Source organism: Miscanthus floridulus, chromosome 18 (assembly GCF_019320115.1).
Source record: "Miscanthus floridulus cultivar M001 chromosome 18, ASM1932011v1, whole genome shotgun sequence".
NCBI classification, from domain to species: Eukaryota; Viridiplantae; Streptophyta; class Magnoliopsida; order Poales; family Poaceae; genus Miscanthus; species Miscanthus floridulus.
This window is the reverse complement of record NC_089597.1, coordinates 129,580,299-129,601,082: the sequence shown is the minus strand read 5'-3', so window position 1 is coordinate 129,601,082 and position 20,784 is coordinate 129,580,299. Positions and strand designations below refer to the sequence as shown.

Genomic DNA, 20,784 nt, shown 5'->3' with positions numbered 1-20,784 from the left:
GTGGGCACACTTCTCAGGACAGAAATCTTTTTCTTTTTTCTTAAGAGCACCATACATTCTTCGGACAACCTACTTCTCTGGTGATGACAGTGGTCGGAGGCGTCAAGGATTCAAGCCTCACTTGTCGGAGAAGGTTAAAATGGCGTGTCGCAGCATAATACATGATGCTCAGGGACTAGCTGTGGGGGTATTAACCCCTATACCCTTACGGCTAAGCTTGGGCTGGCCCAGATCGATGGGTTTAGTCCACCCGAAAGACGACGTGCGGCCCAGTTAACCTGATCGGAGTCCCGCACAAGGAATCAAGACGGATTTGGCGACCAAGCAGGATCCTGGTCGGTTAGAATAGGAATCCTTATCCGGCCACATATGGCAATTGTAACTGACTAGGATTAGTTTCCAGATCTGTAACCCTGCCCCCCGGACTATATAAGGCGGGCAGGGGACCCCTCTAAAAAACATCTCTCATTGACATACAGCAATACAAATCAGACGCAGAACGTAGGTATTACGCCTTCTTGGCGGCCGAACCTGGATAAAACCTCGTGTCTGTCTTGCGTCACCGTCTTGTTTGGGGCTTGCGCATCTGTCTGCCGATAATCTACTACCTTGGGCATACCCCTAGGTAGACTGCCGACCATATTTCGTCGACAGTCTTTGAGAGCTTGTTAGTTTCGTTAGTGTGGCTCTTTAGTTAGTCTTTGAGAGCACACTAGCTTAGTGAGTAGTGACTTAGCTCTTGTGTGTGCCTAGTGATCATAGCAACTAGAATTGTTGGAATAGATGGCTTGCAACCCTTATAGAGCTAGAGTAAAATTGCATTACGCCATTTGTTGTACTAATCAATTGCTCTAGACTTTGTAGAGTTTTTAAATAGGCTATTCACCCTCCTCTAGCCATATTAGGACCTTTCAACTCACCCCTAGCGTGTTCGATCAACTAGCGCAGAGAAGGGCACCCTCGGGTCCTTGACCATACTCAGCATAGTTGGGGTGACTAGACGCATAGGGCCTACGTCCGGTCGACAGTGACATACGCTGACGTTGGTAGGGTTTGCGCGAGCAGTGAGGCAAAGTGCTGACCAAACTCTGTGGCACGTCCGGTCCCTAGTGACCTGATGCATCCGGTCCTCAAAAACCCTCTCGGGGTGCTTATTGGAATCGACTGGACTTGCGGTGGCGTTGAGTTAGGTCATCTCTAGGGCACGTCTAGTCCTTGTGTGCTAGGTGCGTGGGAGCATGCGAGTAGATGCACGACGCCATGTCCAGTTAGGCTAGCCTACGTCCGGTCTATCTTTGACCGTTGGCATGCAGCTGCAAGCCATTGAAATCTAGCGACTGATGTTTGAAAGGAGGTGACACGTGGATGGCGATGGATGACCAGACACTAGGGCGTGCGTCCGGCCATGCTTGATTGGCGCATCCGGTCGGCCCATGGTAGCAGGCAGTGGGGAGCCAACGGCTCTTCCGTGGTTGGCCCCCTATTTAAGTGTCTTGGTCGGCCCTAGGCTCACTCTCTTGGCACTTTGACATACTCGACATCCTTGTGAGTCTGAGCAAACACCTCCCACTCATCTCCATCATTGATTCATCATCATAGTGAGATTGTGAGTGATTCCAAGTGTATTTACTTGAGTGATTGCATCTAGTGGCACTTGGGGTTCATTGTGGCTACTGAGTTCTTGTTACTCTTGATGGTTGCTGCCACCTAGATGGCTTGGAGCAGCGGAGGAGCTTCGGCATGTGTTGGTGATTGTTCGTGGCCGGCTTCGGTGATTATAAAGGGTCTTGTAGCTTCTCCGACAGAGAGCCAAAAGGTAACTCTAGTGGATTTCTCATGTCATTGAGTTACCTCACTTATGGGTAGGTTCTTGTGGTGTCCATTTGTTAGACTAGGTTTGTGCAAGACCTATTAGCCGCTGAACCACCAAGTGTTGGTCGACACAATGGGGACTAGCGTGGCGGCAAACACGTGAACCTCAGGAGAAAAATCTTGGTGTCCATCTTGTGTGATTGGATTTCTTCCGATGATTGATTGGCTTCATCTTGTGATTATTTTATTCCTCTATACGGCGGTATAATCACCATACTCACTCCTTTATATTCTTGCAAACTAGTTGTCAAGCTCTTTAGTGTAGTTAATCTTTGAGGCTTGTTAGTTTGGTTAGTGTGACTCTTTAGTTAGTCTTTCAGAGCACACTAGCTTAGTGAGTAGTAACTTAGCTCTTGTGTGTGCCTAGTGATCATAGCAACTAAAATTATTGGGATAGGTGGCTTACAACCCTTGTAGAGCTAAAGCAAAATTGTATTACGCCATTTAGTTTACTAACCAAGTGCTCTAGTGAATTTGTAGAGAATTTTTATAGGCTATTCACTCCCCCTTTTGCCATTTAGGACCTTCCAGCCGTGTATGCGCCGACTAGCCCTGATACTCAGCCACCACTTTCCCTTTTCCGCATGTGGTACCTGGAGGGGCAAATTATTAAAACAAACATTGCATAAGCTGTCAACTAGAGGGACAAGTTATTATACAACAGATTATGAAAGCTATAAAACATGACTTGCTGCCAGCTGAGGGCATTTATTACAAAAGCCAGGGAAAAATGACTTGCTGTCAACTGAAACTGAAATTGACAACCAAAATATTGAACATAAATTGATAAAAAAATTAAAACTAAAGTAGACATAATAAAAACAAAAAACCGAAACGTATAACTAAAAACTAAAGTAGATATTCGAACTTGAAATGGAAACTAAAACACTGAAATAGCTACCAGAAACTAAAACTGAAATTAACAACTAGAAAATAAAATAAAATTGATAAATCATAACTGAAAACTAAAGCAAGCACAATTAAAAAAACCTAAAACATAAGACTGAACAACAAGACACAATAAAAACAAAAAATAAATTGACAAATAGAAACTAAAAAAACTAAAACTGAAATTACCAGAAAATAAAACTGAAATAGAAAAACTAAAACTAAAATTATCAAAAAATAATACTAAAATTAACAACAAAAAAAATAAATTGAAATTGACAAATAGAAAATAAAAACTAAAGTAGACAAAATGAAAAAAAATAAATATCACTAGTTACTGAAATTGATAGATATAAATTGAAAACTAAAGTGGACAAAATGAAAAAACAAAAAAGTGAAACTTAAATAACCAAAAACAGATTACGTGTAAGAAAGTTATCACATTTTTAAAAGAAAGAAAGAAAAAGAGTGGAGCAACCCTCCACCAACGGCAGCAAGTGTGGAGTGTGGTATCCTGCATGCATGGCCTTGCATTGCATGCAAGGCAGACAGGCCAGGCTGCGTGGGCGCAGGTCGCGCACAGTAGGGATGGCAACAGGTACCCGAGACCCATTTACCCGCGGGTAAAAATCCTATTAGGGTACGGATTTGGGGGATTTTGCCCCCACAGGTACGTTACTTGGTGATTACCTCACCCATCGGGTGAAGTGGGTATGGGTGCGTTCTTGTATACCCTAAACCCGTTACCCGATGGGTCCCCCGTTTGAGTATGACACATAGGTCCATCTAGTCATTAAACAGTATATAGAGAAGAAAACCCTAGCGTTCCAATTAATCCTCCTCATTCAGCAGCGCCGCAACCCAGCCGTCTCCATGTCTGTTCGCATCCGCTTCCTACGCCGCATACTTGCATGATCATTCTGAATTTTTGATGATGTTAGCTTTGTGAATTGTGATCTTGTGTTATTGTTAAATGGGGATGGGTCACCCGATGGGTACCCGTTACCCAAGCGGGTGATGGGTCTGGGTAAATTTGAGACCCACCACGGGTGACGGGTACAGGTGACGGGGTGTTTGAACCCTGGTGGGGGCGGGTGTGTTCTTCTGCCCCCACCAGGTTTCTCACCCGTTGCCATCCCTACGCACAAGTGCTGCGGTTAGACTTTGCGACCTTAGTTGTAACATTCATGTCATTAAATTGATACCTTGGTGTTAACCTATACGTAATAGTTTATGAACTAAATTTCCACATTTTGGAAAATTAGATGTCTAAATTTGAATTTGGCACGAGTCCATAAAATGTACAGGACGCCCTGCCTACACATGTAGTGGAGTAGTTTGGTTTAGAGTAGCACAATAGTTAAGACAAGTGCTTGTCTGCCAATTAAGAGCCTCCATGTGTGTGAGCTATATAGTCTTTATTATGCTAGACCACATGCTAATCTTATTACTTCCTGCATATTCTTTTGTTAGGTGTGAAGGGGTTCAACCTAGATACTAAGGTCAATCTTAATGGAGGGTTTTATAGAGTTTTATGAACATTAAATATGCTGACATATCACTGTATTGATGAAGTGAGAGATGATAAAAGATTCATAGGAGTAGAGAGAGTTCATGAGGATAAAACTTATCGGGTTCATAAACCCGGGGTCCCTCATGGACCTGCATCCCAACAAAAGCTTGGCCTAGAAGACGACGTTGCGAACGACGCACAACTCCTGGGCTGGCCCAAAAAACCTAACGACAGGCCAGGAGGGCGATCCGGTCTCTGACTAGAAGGCTTGGCCAAGAAGGAACGGCGCTCGCTTCCGACTCTGGCCCGCCTCTCCGACCGAAAGGCCTGGCCAAAGAAGGAACGGCGCTTCCATCGCTTCCGACTCCGGCTCGCCTCTCCGACTAGAAGGCCTGGCCGAGGAGGACCGGCGCTCGCCTCCGACTCCGACCCGCCTCTCCAACTAGAAGGCCTAGCCGAGGAGGACCGGCGCTCGCCTCTGACTCTGGCCCACCTCTCCGACTGGAAGGCCTGGCCAGATTGCCTCCAACTCCGGCGCTCGCTTCCGACTCCAGCCCGTCTTTTCGACCGAAAGGCGTGGCCAAGAAGGAACGACACTCGCTTCCGACTCTGGCCTGCCTCTCCGACCGGAAGGCCTGGCCAAGAAAAAATGACGCTTCCGTCGCTCTAGATTGCCTCTGACTCTGGTGCTCGCTTCACCGACCGAGAGTACATCGAACCTCTGCTTACAGCTCTTCTCCAACCGGGAGGCCGAAGCCGACTGGAAAACGACCGACCGGGGACGCCCGCTCGGTGAAGACCTAGAAAGAGGATAGAGCAAGTAAGGCAGGGCGCTCCAGTCAAATGTAATATCAAAGGCCGTACCCTGCACATCTGCAGGACAGTACTGTCAGGCCATGTCAGGAGGATGCACCGCAACCTTCCAGACATGTCAAAACATGAATAATGTTGTGGACGCCGATATTTATCCTACAGTATGGTAGGCGCCAACATCTTCCATACCAGAAGAAGACGATGGAACCTACCACATGGATCAGACATCAACAGCGTTGTGGCCGTTGATAAACCGCCTTATACCCGACGGCATGGGCAACAAGACTAGATAGCACACACACACTCTTTCTCTCACACTCTCTCTTGTAAAGCCGTCCCCTTCATCTATAAAAGGGGATGCGCTCCCTCCAAAAGGGAGGACGATCGATTCACAGAGTCGAACAACCTACGATTCGAACAATTCCAACAGAGCATGGATTTAAATAGCGGGCTATAGCAACGCTATAGCGCCGCTATAGCCTCTAGAGAGAGCTCCCGCTACGCTATTTCTATTTTTCTGCTATGTCATTTATAACCACTATATTATGCTTTAACGTCGCTAAATTGATTAGCTGTAACTCTAAAATAGCGTTGCTATTTTAACTTTAGCTTTTAGAGTGACAATCTACTTATTATATATTTATCTTTTGCTGTTAAGTTGATCTTTTAGAAAATTGAACACTTGAGTCTCACAAATTGTGCTATAATGTCATATTAAATAATATTCCCTAGACTCCTAAAGCCTTGAAAACATATTTGTGTTCAGGAATTTTCATGATTCTTGTGTTTTTATGAAATAATTACTTGATTTTTATGGTTTTCTTAAAAACCGTATCTGTCATAGCTCCGCTATAGTTGTGCTATAGCTTTATAGCTTCTAAAAAAAGATGCCGCTATTTGCAATAGCCCACTATTTTAAACCTTTACACGCTCAAATACTTAGCGTACGTAAGAGCTCCCGTCTCTCTCGACCCTTCGGTCCAGAGTCCGACTGGACCTCTTGCACCCCCATCTTACTCCCTCTCGTTTGTAACCCCACAGTAAACTTCGAGCACCTAGGCTTAGGAATAAAGTCACCGACCGACTGAAACTGGATGTAGGGCATGTCGCCTGAACCAGTATAAACCCTGTGTCATTGAGTGCTAGGCCACATTCGGTCACAACGTACGGCAAAACTACAAATATTTACATGTTGGTCACTTTTCGCACCGACAAAACTCTTCTGCACTCTTTTCAAAATATGGGTGTGTTGAAAACTGGGACATAAAACCCCCACTGATACTGACCTAAGACACCATCATGGTAGATTAATTACCCATCCAACGCACCTCTTTGTTTTGGTCGTTGCGCTCTCCTAGCCACATCGCTTATTGCCTTCTGCTTAGGCTTATCTTGCTCTGCCTTGATACTAATGTAGCCAGTGGTGGAGGCACAGGGTATGCTAGGTATGCACTGGCATACCCTGTGGCACGGATGAATATACTATTATATATTGTATTTGTATACGTATTTGCATTTGCATTTATGTAAAAGAAAAAAAACTTACTTGGAAGCGCATCACGCCACCACGAAAGTCGAAAGGTCCGCTTGAGGGCTGAGGCACCAGACGCCAGTCCCCACGTGGCCCACGCAGCAAAGATAAAGAAGGGGTTCACGTAAGTGCACGTCGCCGCAGAGCTGGATGGAGCCGCACGAGCTTTTATGTCAGACAAAGAAAAAACGAGATTGGGCTGCGTGGGCTACCGCATGAACACGTCCACTCGTCCAGGTCCACCAGGTTGGGCTGTCGCATGAACATGTCCTTGGCGGCAGCGCACAGGCTGCAGATCTCGTTCTCACCCTCGCCCAGCTGCGCCTGCTTGTTCCCTGCCTGGCGGCTGCGCCGCGTGTCCTAGAGCAGGAGGCGGCAGATGATGTCATCCACAGCAGCGCGACTCATCTCCATCCTCGGTCGTCGTACATAGGACGGACGATCCTGCTGCTGCTTCTCCTTCACTCTCCTACTCAATCTAATAGTCTGCGAATTTGTGATCACAATTGTTCTGATGAGATTCAATCTTTGTTCTTTGGCTTTTTAAAAAAAATTCATGTGTACTTTAATTGCTAATTGTTTAGCACTAAAATTATAGAATCATCTATCACGCGGCGAGGTGGAGGATTTTTCTCAACATCAGAGTCGATCTTGATTGATCTTTTGTTCAGTACTCATATCATATGAGTGATCCATAATCGCATCTGAGAGTTCAATCGTGCAAGCGCAATTTATTTAATTATTTGGCATTGTGTTCTTTGTAATATTTATGCAGTTATGAAGAAAAATGGGGACATTGCATCTCTTTTTCAGAAGCATGCAGCAAAGAAGAAGGCTGCGACAGTTGCTGCTACTTCTAATCCTGATCCGATTGAACCTGTGGTGGAAGAGCAGATTCATGAGAGAGTAGTTGAGAAAATTGTAAATCCTATGCCACCGCCAGAACCGTCTTCACTGCCACGAGTTTATGACACCAATCGCCTTCCACATGATCCAGGTGAAAGACATCCTATTCTAAAATATCATGTTAATGATCAAGATGCAATTCGAAGAGCATATATTATTAAAGGTCCATTCAAACCTTTTGCACATGATTTTCTAAAAAAAAAGATTTCAGACAGGGATTGGGGATTCAACTATTGTTGGATGTATAATAATGATTGGCTTGAGTATAGTATTAAGAAGGATGCTACGTTTTGCTTCATATGCTATTTGTTCAAGAAGGGTACTGGGTCAGACACATTTACTATTGATGGCTGTAAGAATTGGAATATAGGAGAGAAAGCACTTCACAAACATATGGGTTCTAAGGCACATATTGCAGCTCAAGAGAGATACATTGGCTTTACAAATCCCAAGATAGCAATTGATTATAATATTGACAAGTGGAGTGATGAGGATCTTCATCTTTATAAGAAAAGGTTGACTTATTCACTTAGGTGTATCAAGTTTCTTTTGCATCAAGGGTTGGCGTTTCATGGACATGATGAAAGTGAAGAATCTAGCAACAGAGGGAACTTCATTGAACTTTTGAAATTTCTTGCCGAAAATAGTGAAGAAGTGAAGAAGTATGTTTTGGACAATGCTCTAGGTAACTGTACCTTAACTAGACCAGACATACAAAAGCAAATTATTCACTGTTGTGCCCTAGAAACTAGAAAAAAAATAATTGAAGAACTTGGTGATGAGCCCTATGCAATTTTAGCTGACGAGTCTAGTGATATATCACATAAAGAACAACTAGCTCTTTGCTTACGTTATGTTGATAAATTGGGAAGGCCATGTGAGCATTTTATTGGAGTTGTTCATGTAGATGATACTACCTCTTTATCACTTAAGGATGCAATTGAAGCTTTACTTGTTAGTCATGGCTTGACTATGACTCAAATCCGTGGTCAATGATATGATGGGGGTAGCAACATGAAAGGAGATATTAAAGGGTTGAAAACATTGATCATGCAAGAATCACCTTCTACTTATTATATTCATTGTTTTGCTCATCAACTCCAATTGGTTCTTGTTGCTGTTGCCAAGAGAAATACTGATTGCAAGACTTTTTTTGATCAAATATCTATCTTGTTGAATATTGTTGGAGTTTTATGTAAGCGTCATGACATGCTTAGAAATGCTAGGCTTGAGAATGTTAAGAAAGCACTTAACTGTGGTGAAATTGAATCTGAAACTGGATTACATCAAGAGATGGGTTTGCCTAGGCCTAGAGATACTCGATGGGGATCTCATTACAAAACTGTATGCAGCATCATTACTATGTATGAAGCAATCCATGATGTACTGGTTGATCTTGGGGATGATCCTGCATATAAGGATGATTGGACCAAAATACATTTTGTGACCGGAGCGTTTGAGAACTTTGAGTTTGTTTTCTTTGCACACTTAATGTATGTTATTCTTGGATATACAAATGAGTTATCTGAGTGTTTGCAAAGAAGGGACTAAGATATTCTTAATGCAATATCACTTGTTAATGTGGCAAAGAAAAGAATGCAAAAATTGAGGTCTGATGGTTGGGATAATTTTCTTGAGAAGGTCACTTCATTTTGCTATAAACATGGTGTTGAAGTTCCTGCTATGGATGATGATTATGTTCCTTATGGAAAATCAGCAAGGAAAGCTCGTGCCCAAAAGCAAACCAATGATGACCACTTTAGAAGAGAAGTATATATTGGTGTCATTGATCAAATAAGTCAAAAACTTGATAATCGGTTTGATGAGATTAATATGGAGTTGTTATCTTGTATGTCGGCCTTCAGTCCTTCCAAGTCATTTGCTTCTTTTGATGCACAGAAGCTACGTAGACTAGCTGAGTTCTACCCAAATGAGTTCTCAAATAATAATTTGCTTAAACTTGAGTTGCAGCTAGATAATTATATTGATGACATGAGACATGATGATAGCTTCAAAGGTCTAGATAATATTGTTGATCTCTCAGATAAGCTTGTTGAAACAAAGAGGCACAAAGTATATGATATGGTTTATGAGCTCCTCAAATTGGTATTGCTTCTACCTGTGGCAACGGCAAGTGTTGAAAGAGTATTTTCTGCAATGGTTTTTGTGAAAACAAAGTTAAAAAATAAGATGGGAGATAGTCTTCTAGATGACTGTCTAGTCACTTTCATTGAGCGGGATATTTTCTTTGAAGTCGATGAAGATGATATAATCAATATATTTATGTCCCTTCGAAAGCGTCGAATAAAATAGTCACAAAAATAGCATTGTAAGTCTCTGGTTCTCTTTTATGCCATATTTCAATTATTGATATGGCTTTTGAACTATTTATACTATACTTAGTGGATGGTTTGAACTTAATCCATGAATTTAAGCCTTATTGTGTTATTTAGTGTATATATACCGAATCATGTTGTCAATTTTACAATTATTACCGAATTGCTGAAATAGATTTACCGAATTGTATATGAAAATTTTTTGACGGCATACCCTAAGAAAAAAATCCTAGATTCACCACTGAATGTAGCGTCCTATATATATATCACAACAAAATAAGAGCATGTTTGATACCAAAAGCTAATTGCTTGCTAGCTAAAAGTTAGTCAAAACTAACTCTAGTGTATCCAAATATAAGGGCTAATATGTGGGCTAATTTGCCTATAGTTATTAGTCAACTATTAACTAGCTAAAGATAGCTAACTTAGGTTAATTTTTTAGTCCGAACTAGTAATTAGCCATGTATATCAAACAAGCTAAAAATAATAATCTGTCTTACTAAAGAATACGAAAAGGGTATTTCTGGTACTTGTTTTCTATCCCTCCGCTCTCGCAGCCAGCACATGCGTTCAGAGCTTTTTTTATCCGTGTAAAAATGATGACATGTTTATCATATCGACGACCATTCTCAAATACCAACAAGTTGACTATTATTTATTTATTTATTTATTGAGGAAAGCCAACAAGTTTACCGGCCTGCATTGGTCTTTGACCTCAATGTTCAAAACGTTGCAGCAACGCTGCAACGGCACTACGGCAGGTGCTAGTAAAGCACAGTAGTAATCTTTTTGTTCAATTTATTTATAGCTTTTTTTTTCTTTTTTAGAAATTGGACTTCGATTTGCGAGTGGACTTCACATTTGTTGAGCCGGCCCAGCAAAGTTATCTCGACCCGGCAATCGCTGCCCAGCAACTGTCATGGTCTTCTTGCAAAGGAGGAAATAACTTAGGAATCCAATAACTTAGGAATCCAATAACTTAGAGCATGTTTAGTTGAACTCTAAATTCTCAAAAAAAGTGCTATGGTATCCATCACATCGAATCTTGCGATACGTGCATAGAGCATTAAATGTAGACGAAAAAAAACTAATTACACCATTTGGTTGAAAATTACGAGACGAACGTTTTGAGCCTAATTAGTCTATAATTGAACACTAATTGCTAAATAAAAACGAAAGTACTGCAGTAGCCCAAAATCCAAACTTCACGCAACTGAACACGCGCTTATTCTCCAAGCCCATCAAATCAAAAGAGAGAAACATACTAGCACATGTGCTGGGAGCGGACCGGCGGCGGGCGGGCGGCGATGGCGGCGGCGGCGGTGGGTGGATTGCCGGTCAAGCCACAGTTTTTGAAGAATCTGAGCCTGAAGTCGCTGGACCTCTTCGCGCGGCCGCCATCGCCCTCTTACTTTGTGTTTTGAAGTTTTTCCTTTTGTTTTTGTGCAGGGGATAATGGAAGCCTGTGGTTTTGGGACTGGAAGAGTGGCCCCATAACTTTCAACAAGACCAGACTATAGTCCTGCCGGGTAACTATTGTTTTTCATCATGCATTGATTGGTAAATAGGATAAGCAGCAGCAGCAGCAGAACACCCTTTTAAACAGCGACGCCAGAAACCCATCCCATTAACTTCAAATCACCCAAGGATTGGGAGCTGGGATTGGGAACTCTTGGAGATGGGTTTTTTCTATTCTTGCCAAAAATCATAGATTGGGAAGCTTTATTGGAAACTGTTGCTAGAATCTTTCAAACGACCCCTTGCTCAACCGTTTACATGCAGGTCATTATTATTATGGATGGTGCATTTAGAACACAAGAAATAGATGCATCTTCAAATAGAGACTTGTCCGTCTTGATGTCTGTACATCTTCTTTCAAGCGTGAGTTTGCCATTTGCCATTGTTATCAATAGTGAAAGAAAAAAAAATCCTACTATTGTAAAATGGCTGGACGTGTTGAGTAAATTTGTTTTTTTTTTCCTTTTGTATAAAAATCGTTCTTTAATTCATTTATATATTAACACTACTACTTTGCCCACTTTGTCCCTCGTGTTACAGCAAAAATACATCCTTGTTGTGACTAAAATGTAATGTTTGCTGCAAGACTACTGTGTTCCGATCCATCTGAAACTGATAAACGTATCTCGTAGAAGAGCAGAGAGCTGCTACTTTATTTATCTGGACGACAGTTCCCTCCCATGCTACAGTATTATCTAAAAAAAGATTCCTTCCATCTTTATTCTGTATCTCCAGCCTCAAGCAAAGCGCAACAGAGAGCAGAGAGCAATGCATATGTTCTTTTCTGAAAGCAGCCAAAGATCGAAAGGATCATTGCAAACCTGCAACATAGCTTGCCTTGACAGTTAGCACACCACATTCTCTCTGGGGAGAGAGAGTTTCTGTTGTTTTCTCAATACAACAATGAATACCTAGCACCTAGCTAGCTGCCAGGCCCAGGTACCAATATTCTTGGGATTTCTATGCTTTTTTATGTCAATTATTAGTTGTACTTTTTTGTTTAATTCTCTCAAGAATAGATATCTAGCTATATGGATTAACATGCGTGTTCTTGTATGGGATAGAACTCGTGTTGTTGTCGGTGGAGATCCTTCTGGAGGTGCAAAGATGGGTAAGATTTCTGGAGCTGCTTGTTAATTTGCTGGTGCTTTTTATACAGAAGAATTCATATCATGCTTCGAAGGGTGCCTCTTTTTCCCCTTCCATATAGATACATGCTAATAGTTTGGAAACTATAGACCAACAACATACTGCTACAAAGTTTAGCTTGGCTCTACACTTTGCATATATGAAAACCTACACAATTAATTTTTATCTAAATGTGTTCTAGACTTATGTGTGTCTACTTCTCTAATTACAAGATAAGCACTTGCAATGAAATTATGTGAGTGTTTAAATATGATAATTAAGTGCCACAAATAAATGCAGAATCATAAAGAAAAAATCCCTTACATGCCATTGGCATAAACATAAATCCCTTATCTGCCACCTAAAAAACATGATTCTCATATATGCCATTGGTGTTAAACTGTAATCCCTTCCATACCAAGGTAATTGCCTAAGTAAGCGTATAAACATCTAGATTTCAGTATTGCTCCCACTAGTCATTCCCAAAACGTAAAGGTGGTCAACAATGAGCAAATCGACTGCTCAATGAAAAAGGAAGTGGTCAAGGAACCGGTGGTGTGGGCTGCTGGGCTTAGCTATGTGGGTTGCTTAGTATGTGGGCGATGTGGGCCGCGTGGTTTCTAGGTGCTACTTCGTGGTGCGCTAGCTGGCTGCGCTCGTGCTACTACTCGGCTGCGAGTGTGATCATGATTGTGGAGGATAAGCCTATTGGACACTCCTCACATGTACCTAGGTCTCAAGTGAATAGATCATTCTAAAGTTCCAAGGTTGCATACTAGTACAATAATCTACATCATGTGGTAGGGATGAAAATAGGCCGGGTCGATCCATTGGGTAGTTGACCCAACCCTCAAAAGTAAGGCCAAAAGGTCACAGGGGCTGGTCTCAAGTCTAAAATTGGTAGATAGGCCTGGAACCAATTGACCCAATAGGTAACATGGATCGAACCAATCGTCACATAACAACCTTTTTTTTTAAAAAAATGTGACAACCGAGAGGACAAGCAAATTGGTCTTTTTTATGTCTATTAGCTAAGACTATTGGAATATGATCACTAATGGCATAAAAGAGATTAAAATTTATGGATAGTGTTATTGACAGGATTTGAGTTTTTTTAGGCAGAAGATCAGGGATACAAGTTTTAGCCAATGTCATATAGGAAAATTCCTCAAATAAACATAAAGGTAGAGAACGCAAACTTGGCACATGGGTTGATGTACTTCCGTGGTATCATTGAGTTGCCACTCACCCCTAGTCCATGTCAGAAGGGTGAGTCTCCCACTAGGCCTTACCAAGAGCTCTCCTAGCTATCTTCACTTGAGGGAAATTCATCACCACTCTAGCGCATGGGCCTCCCAACACTATGTACAGATGCTTGCGTCGACTCCAAAATCTCAGGGAGGGTTTTGCAAGAACAAACCATTGTCAAGCTGTCTAGGTGTCAATACACATAAAAAACAATAGGTGTGACTCATCCACTTATTCCTCTCTAGGTTGATCACCTAGAAAGATGCACACTAGACCTTAACTAGCACAAGCAAGTTCTAATCTTGTGCTAATAGCATTGGATCTTATTTTTAGCACTTTGGTAGCTTAGATGTGTCTCTCAAATGTGTGTGCATGTGTGTGTGAGCTGGCTCAGTGGCACATTTCAAAATTGCTCTGACTAAATTCGTTTTTCTTTTAAAACCAAAATGAGTTTATTTTGAGTCATTTTTTACTTTGGCTTAGCTAGTTAGGCTCTGCTCTTTAAGCTCAGTTTCAAGTTGGGTATCAAACAATTTAGGGGACTATGATAAATAAGATTATGTCAATTTTGAAGAAAAAAAAGTGCAGTTGACTCATTATCCACCCTGCTTGAGCCTCAGTAGCATCACCAAATGGCTAGATAATAGGGTATATATAGGTCCAACCCCTAACATTAGATGTCGCGCCAACAACGCACTGGGGCCATTGCCTATTGTGATACCATGTACGGGGCAGATGAGGATGACCTGGACAACACCTCCACCGACTTTGATCAGACTATTTAGCCTTTGTTGTTGTCCCTACTACAGTCCCCACATAGTTGAGCTTCCACCATGAGATTGTACATCTCCAACAAGACCATTTCTAAGATTGTGCTAAAGTTTCGTACTTGCTGGTGCCATGATGTAGATCCTCAGTGCGGTGGTCTAGCATGCTTGCCACCCCCCCCCCCCCCCCCCTCTCGTGCACCTTTTGTCCCTCATTGTCTGATGCAATATTGATTGAGTTCCCATCTATAAAAGCATGGGAGGACATCATCCGCTGATCATTGATCTCATTCGACAATCGTAGCATAGTGGTAGAGGAGCATGGGGATTCTAATAAGAATTTCTTCACTGACATTGTAGCAATAAACTTCCCTACCGAGAATTGGTTTGGCCCAATATCCAAACGGCCATCCACCTTGGCATCCATTGAGAAAACTTGCTGCATCAACTTGTGTGTTGCCTCACATGAGAACAAACTCAAACATGCACACCTCGTGTTGTTCCCCAACCCCAGTCCACAACAACACTTGGGGGCTTCTAGAGTTCATGTTGTCTCCAACCCTGGGTTAACCCTTTTATGTGAAGCAAGTACGAGAGCATAAGTGGGTTGATAGTAGTGTCTGTAGTTCACTCTGTGCATACTGGATCTAAGCCATTTTGGACTCACGGTGTTACAAATGGTATCAAGCTCACCTTCATGGACACGGTCACTTGCAGGTAAGGGGTGCATACATGTGGTGTATGGCACGTGTGGGTCATACAAGGTTGCACATGTACTAGCACTGGACGCACAGTCACATGTGCCAAGAGGGAATGTTCCTGGTCATCGTTTGCCAAGATGCTTTTCTAGCTGTTGGCTTTTCTACCTATCGTTGATACACTATTTATGCTACCTCTTACCTCTGGAGGTTAACTGATGCTACCTATATGTAGGGTGTTTGCGTTCAAAATCTGGAGTTGGATGCATAACTTACAATTAAGCAAGAGCTAGATAGCTTGAGAACCGGCCGGGCAACAAGTTGATTCATCATGCCAGCAGAGGTAAACCATAGATGAGTGACTTCCGATCTTCCTTTGTAACTTGAAATGAGAATGATCACTCGGTGACCATACAAATACAATGCGCACTCAACTCATATTGTACGGCTTTTACACATAGAATTACACACAAATTAAATATTTATATATTTATCAGCTGTATTTTTTAGCATACTTATTGAATCACTTAATTTTAATAGTACATGAATCCATTGATGCTCTTTTGCATGTGTAAATTAAAACCAAATCAGTTTTTTTCTTACATATATACATTTTCTAAAAGAGATTTCATTGTTAGCAGACACTGAGTTTGAATGTTTGCTTAATGCTGGCAATATATAAAGAATATTCCTCCATCTATCTAAATGTATATTTAAGTATTTATAATATTTATTTGACATGTGAAGGCTGTGTAATTGATCACTGTGGTTAATAACATATGACATAGGACATGTATGCTAGACTTGTCTAATTAATTGGTATTGACCACCATTTCAGGAGATCTTGATCAAGGCAGATAGCATCGCTGATGCAGCAACGGAGATAATTAGTTTCCTTGAGGGTACCGGCATGGGAAGAAGCTTGGCATACTTTGATGGCTGGTTTGGATTGGGGGCATCCGCCGTCCTTAAAGCAATTGTCAAGCGACTTAGATCATCATCATCACGAGGGTCTACTACTGGGTTGACAACAGGCTTGGACAAAATCATCCACATTGATTGCTCACTGTGGCAAAGCAAGAGAGCTTTGCAGAAGGCAATTGCAGAGGAGCTGCAGCTTCCCCAGCATATGATGGCCATCTTCGACCATTATGATGAGGCGGATAATTTTGATGGGGTGGAGGAGAGTGCTAGAGGCGTGATACCACTTGTCACGAAGGCAATCATGGACAATCTATATAACCACAGATTCCTGGTGGTCTTCCATAATGGGAGCGGCGAGTACATTGATTTGTCAGAGTGTGGTGTCCCTGTAATAGGGCTTTTAGGCAAGAGGGTGCTTTGGACTTCCCGCGGCAGGTTCCGCCTTCATGGCATACAAGATGAGGATGTGAAGAAGTTAGCTGGGATGAGTGATTTTGCTATAAGTGCTGATTTGTCTAGTGACTTGATATTTGATAGATTGGTGTCTCTCCTACACGCAGAGGCTATGGAGGTAACCAGTTACATTGGTATGCCTGAACCAGACTTGAGCCCTAAGATTGCCATGGAGTGCTTCTTGTATACGGTGCTGATGAGAGGCGAAAACTATGGCATTGACTGGACCACCCATGCAGCCAACTACTGGGTGTGCGATGGGATCATACAGACACAGACCACCAATAATGGAAACAGATCAGCATGGGAGATTGCTGATGCCCTGCATAGGAACATGAACTTGCAGATAGATTGGCATCCGATTTGGGTGGTGAACATCCGTGATGTCATTGGATTGTGTTGTAAACAGTGGGAGTGTTGTGACCGTTGGGTTTCAGCCAACCGAAAAAATGTACATTATCAACAGCATCACAAGGAAAAGGAAGGCAAGCACTATGACATAGCAGTAGCACAAGTGCCACCTCAGGTGACATCCTTTTTCTGTTCAGGGGCTGGAGCTGGACCATTGGTTGACAACAACAATGCTACAACAACACTAGAAGCTGGCATATTCGATCATTCAGATAGGAGCATGCTGCTGAGTGTGATACATCTGTCCTACTGTACATTCAGTTTTTCACGGCCTCCTTTCCTTAGCTGCAGCAACCTAAGATTCCTTTTGCTTGACCATTGCAAAAATAAGGACATGTCGTCAAACCATGGTGGTGACGAGGAGCATCATGAACACAACAACCATGACAGTGGTGCTTGTTTTCGGAAGCTATGGGTGCTGGATCTAAGTTACACAGATTGGTATTGGTTGCTATCAAAAGAAATGATGGACCTAATGACTGAACTGAGGGAGTTGAGCGTGAAGGGAGTCAAGAACTGGAGCATAAGCCAACTACACCACCGTCATTTTGGTGTCAAGAGCAACAGCTACTGGCTGCTCAACCGTAGCAAGCCTCAAGTGACATCCGAGCCTGGCGTGCCATCATCGGTGGTAGCAGCATTATTCTTCCCGGACCTGTCAACTTCAAGCCTCAAGACGATCATCCTTGATGGTTGTGCTGAGATGGAGAAACTTGGCCATGACGCCCTACCTCCGTCTCTAGAGTCATTTAGCTTCACCTGCGGCTATGCTGACACAAAGATGAAGAGCTTCTCCTTCCGAGCATGTGCCAAATTTGAGACTCTGCTGCTGAGAGGATTGTTTAGGAACCTCCTAGAGCTGGACTTGTCAGGTACAGCGGTGAAAACCCTCGACCTCAGTGCAATCCAAGCCTCACGCTTGAGGCGGCTCTTCTTAATGGGATGTGAGAAGCTCTGTGCAATACTATGGCCTCAGGAAGGCAATAATAAGCTAGAACTAGAGGTGCTGCGCATGGACACCACCCAGACAACAATAGAGGACAGTGATGACCATGAAAGTGTGGGGTACCCACCAACAATAGAGGACAGTGATGACGATGAAAGTGTGGGGTACCCACTAACAATAGAGGACAGTGATGACGATGAAAGTGTGGGGTACCCACCAACAATAGAGGACAGTGATGACGATGAAAGTGTGGGGTTGCCACCACCATCTTCAACAACAACAACAATAGAGCCGTGCAGTGGACGACGGGCACCCACCAACTTTCATGTCTACATCTTCCTAGGGGATGCAAGGCTTCTTAGGTCGCTCTTGCATGTTGGAATTGCCAAATATTTACACGTAGAGATTTCATCTAAAGGAGCTTATGCTAGCAGTCGCAGTACAGGTGTTGATGGTGGCTGCAAAGGCTCCAGTCAAGGCAGGGGTAGCTGCGGTGAACAAGTACCAGTTGTAAGCAGCCTGCGGCGGCAGAAGCCAACTGGTAGTACCTGCTTATATGGAGATGGAGACAACATCATTCCCATTCCCACCACATTCGAAGATGCTGGTGTTGGTGGTGCCCCAGCAATCACATCGATGTGGCCATGCCCACCCATTCCTTTTAGTAACTCATGGGTCCATTGCTATATCAGCATACAAGAGGATGAGCTCCGGACAGGATTGCCGCAAGAAGAAACCAATAATGTTGCTGCTACGACGACTTTGCCGGATTTTGTGCATGACAAAGCCAGGACTCTGTACTTGCATGACAGCTTGTTTGTCACCTGCATCCCAGGCCATACATCACCTTCTGCGATAGATTTGGGTTGGGGCAGTCTATGGTGGTGTCGGCTGGAGAGGTGCCCAAACTTACAAGGCACCGTTTTCAGTGGTCCACGAATTGGCGGCAGGTTCAATGTGTTTGCGGTTTTGAAGGCGTTCTGGGCATCCCAACTCCCAAAGGCCCGATACATCTGGGACTGGAGCATGTCGTCGTTTCGGCCTGGATATTGGTCATTCAATGACCTGGTGTTCTTACACCTAGAAAACTGCCCCAGGCTCCTACATGTGCTCCCCCTGTGCCCGTCTAATAACCGTGGATGCTATAGCTTGGAAACCCTCGAGATCATTTGCTGCGGTGACCTCAGGGAGGTGTTTCCATTGTTGGACCCTGCAGAATCGGAGCAGCAACAGATCATCAAGCCCAGAAGCTTTCCTAGCCTTCGGCGCATCCACTTGCATGAGTTGTCCATGCTGCGGCGCATATGCGGGCGCATGATGTTCGCACCCAACCTTGAGATCGTGAGAATCAGGGGCTGCTGGGGCCTCAAGCACCTGCCAGCCGTTGTTCGTCGCAGCCCTGCAGTGTCAGTTAAGGATGAAAACGGTACGGAAATATTCCGAACCGGCCGTTTTCGTTTTCTATATTATGATACCGTTTCCGAATTTCGCCAAACATAAAAATTTATCATTTTCAATTGGTTTCACAACCATTTTCAATCATTTTTTGTACTATTTAATTGCTAAAATGTAGAAATATTCCGAACCGACTGCTTCCGTTTTCTATATTGTAATACTGTTTCTGACCGTTTTCATCCTTAGTGTCAGTACCCGAGGTGGACTGCGAGAAGGAATGGTGGGATAGCCTTGAGTGGGATGGGGAAAAAGCTGATCACCACCCGTCCCATTACAAGCCCACCCACTCATCATACTACAAGAAGACCCTGCACAGAGCCTCCGTCCTCAGGTGACTGATTACTTACTTGATTAGCTAAGCCTCTTCTAGCTAAATTTGGAGTACGTACCAGTACTGTTACTTCCCTTCAAATTTGTGTGTGTGTGTCGCTGGCATCCTTCACTGGCTCGATCGCCTGACAGTATTCCAATTTCTGCCTACAGGTAGTAACCCGGCCGAGCTTTCAGGGAAGCTGATCGATCGCAGAGATGCATTGCATATGGACCGCTACTAAGTTTTCTTCCGTCAAGTATGAGCTTTGTGCGTGCTTGGTTTCTACCGCTCACTACTGCTGGTTTCTACGTCTTGATGTTTATATTTGTAATAAGGTGATGACGATTCGCCTATAGTTAATTCCAAACACTTGCCTGCTTGTTTTTCTGCTGCTGCTTGAGTGTGTGTGTCTGACATGGATGCTAAGCTACCTTGTGTGTGATCTGCTTCAGCAGCAAGAGCACATCAACTGATGGGTGCACAGCAGAAATCTGATCCCCGTATAGGCCGGGATTGCTGCTGCTGCTGCTAGCTGTGCGTGAGTGATTTGTCAAGGATTATTGTTCCTTCACTTACTATGTATGGAAACCATGAAAATGATTGAGTACGTTGTTTGCCATTATTCTATATATGGTGCAATGCAAGGTGTACAAGTTAATTCCACTGTTTACCTAAACTGCCGTTTAGTAGTCTGTTTAAACAGCGTTTTAAACGGTAATCAAAGGCCACCCGTGTCGTTAGGCCGTAATTAACGGCGAATTAAATGGTTGGACGGTTTAAACCATTAAAAGCCGTTTAAATGGTCTAAATAGAATCAAGTTAAACATGATTAAATGAGCTAAATGATCATTTAGCTCCCTTTTTTTAGTTAATAGGAGGATTACAGCTACCACATTTCTGGCATCCAACTAATTAACATCCTAAATATGAGGTCCAGTGAGATTTAGTTTTCTTTCAAAAAAATATTTGGTAGAATTTTTTTACATGCATAGATATGTATCACTAGTAGAGAACAGATCTTTGATCCTCGGCCAAAATGGGCTCTAGTCCCGGGATTTTTTGCG

At 43.0% G+C, this 20,784-nt stretch overlaps 2 protein-coding genes across 2 annotated transcripts; both read left to right on the top strand.

The window, feature by feature from the left end:
• Positions 1-7,394: 7,394 nt before the first annotated feature.
• Positions 7,395-11,356, top strand: LOC136524663 (uncharacterized). The gene is made up of 3 exons (XM_066517943.1): positions 7,395-7,538; positions 9,114-9,596; positions 11,309-11,356. Exons 1-3 carry the CDS (start codon positions 7,395-7,397, stop codon positions 11,354-11,356), a joined length of 675 nt encoding a protein of 224 aa, XP_066374040.1.
• An 858-nt stretch (positions 11,357-12,214) lies between these two features.
• Positions 12,215-20,329, top strand: LOC136524662 (uncharacterized). Its single transcript, XM_066517942.1, has 6 exons — positions 12,215-12,316; positions 12,442-12,488; positions 15,454-15,561; positions 16,057-19,378; positions 19,594-19,738; positions 19,891-20,329. The coding sequence occupies exons 3-6, from the start codon at positions 15,550-15,552 to the stop codon at positions 19,892-19,894; spliced, it is 3,483 nt and encodes a 1,160-aa protein (XP_066374039.1). The 5' UTR covers positions 12,215-12,316; positions 12,442-12,488; positions 15,454-15,549; the 3' UTR covers positions 19,895-20,329.
• Positions 20,330-20,784: the final 455 nt, after the last annotated feature.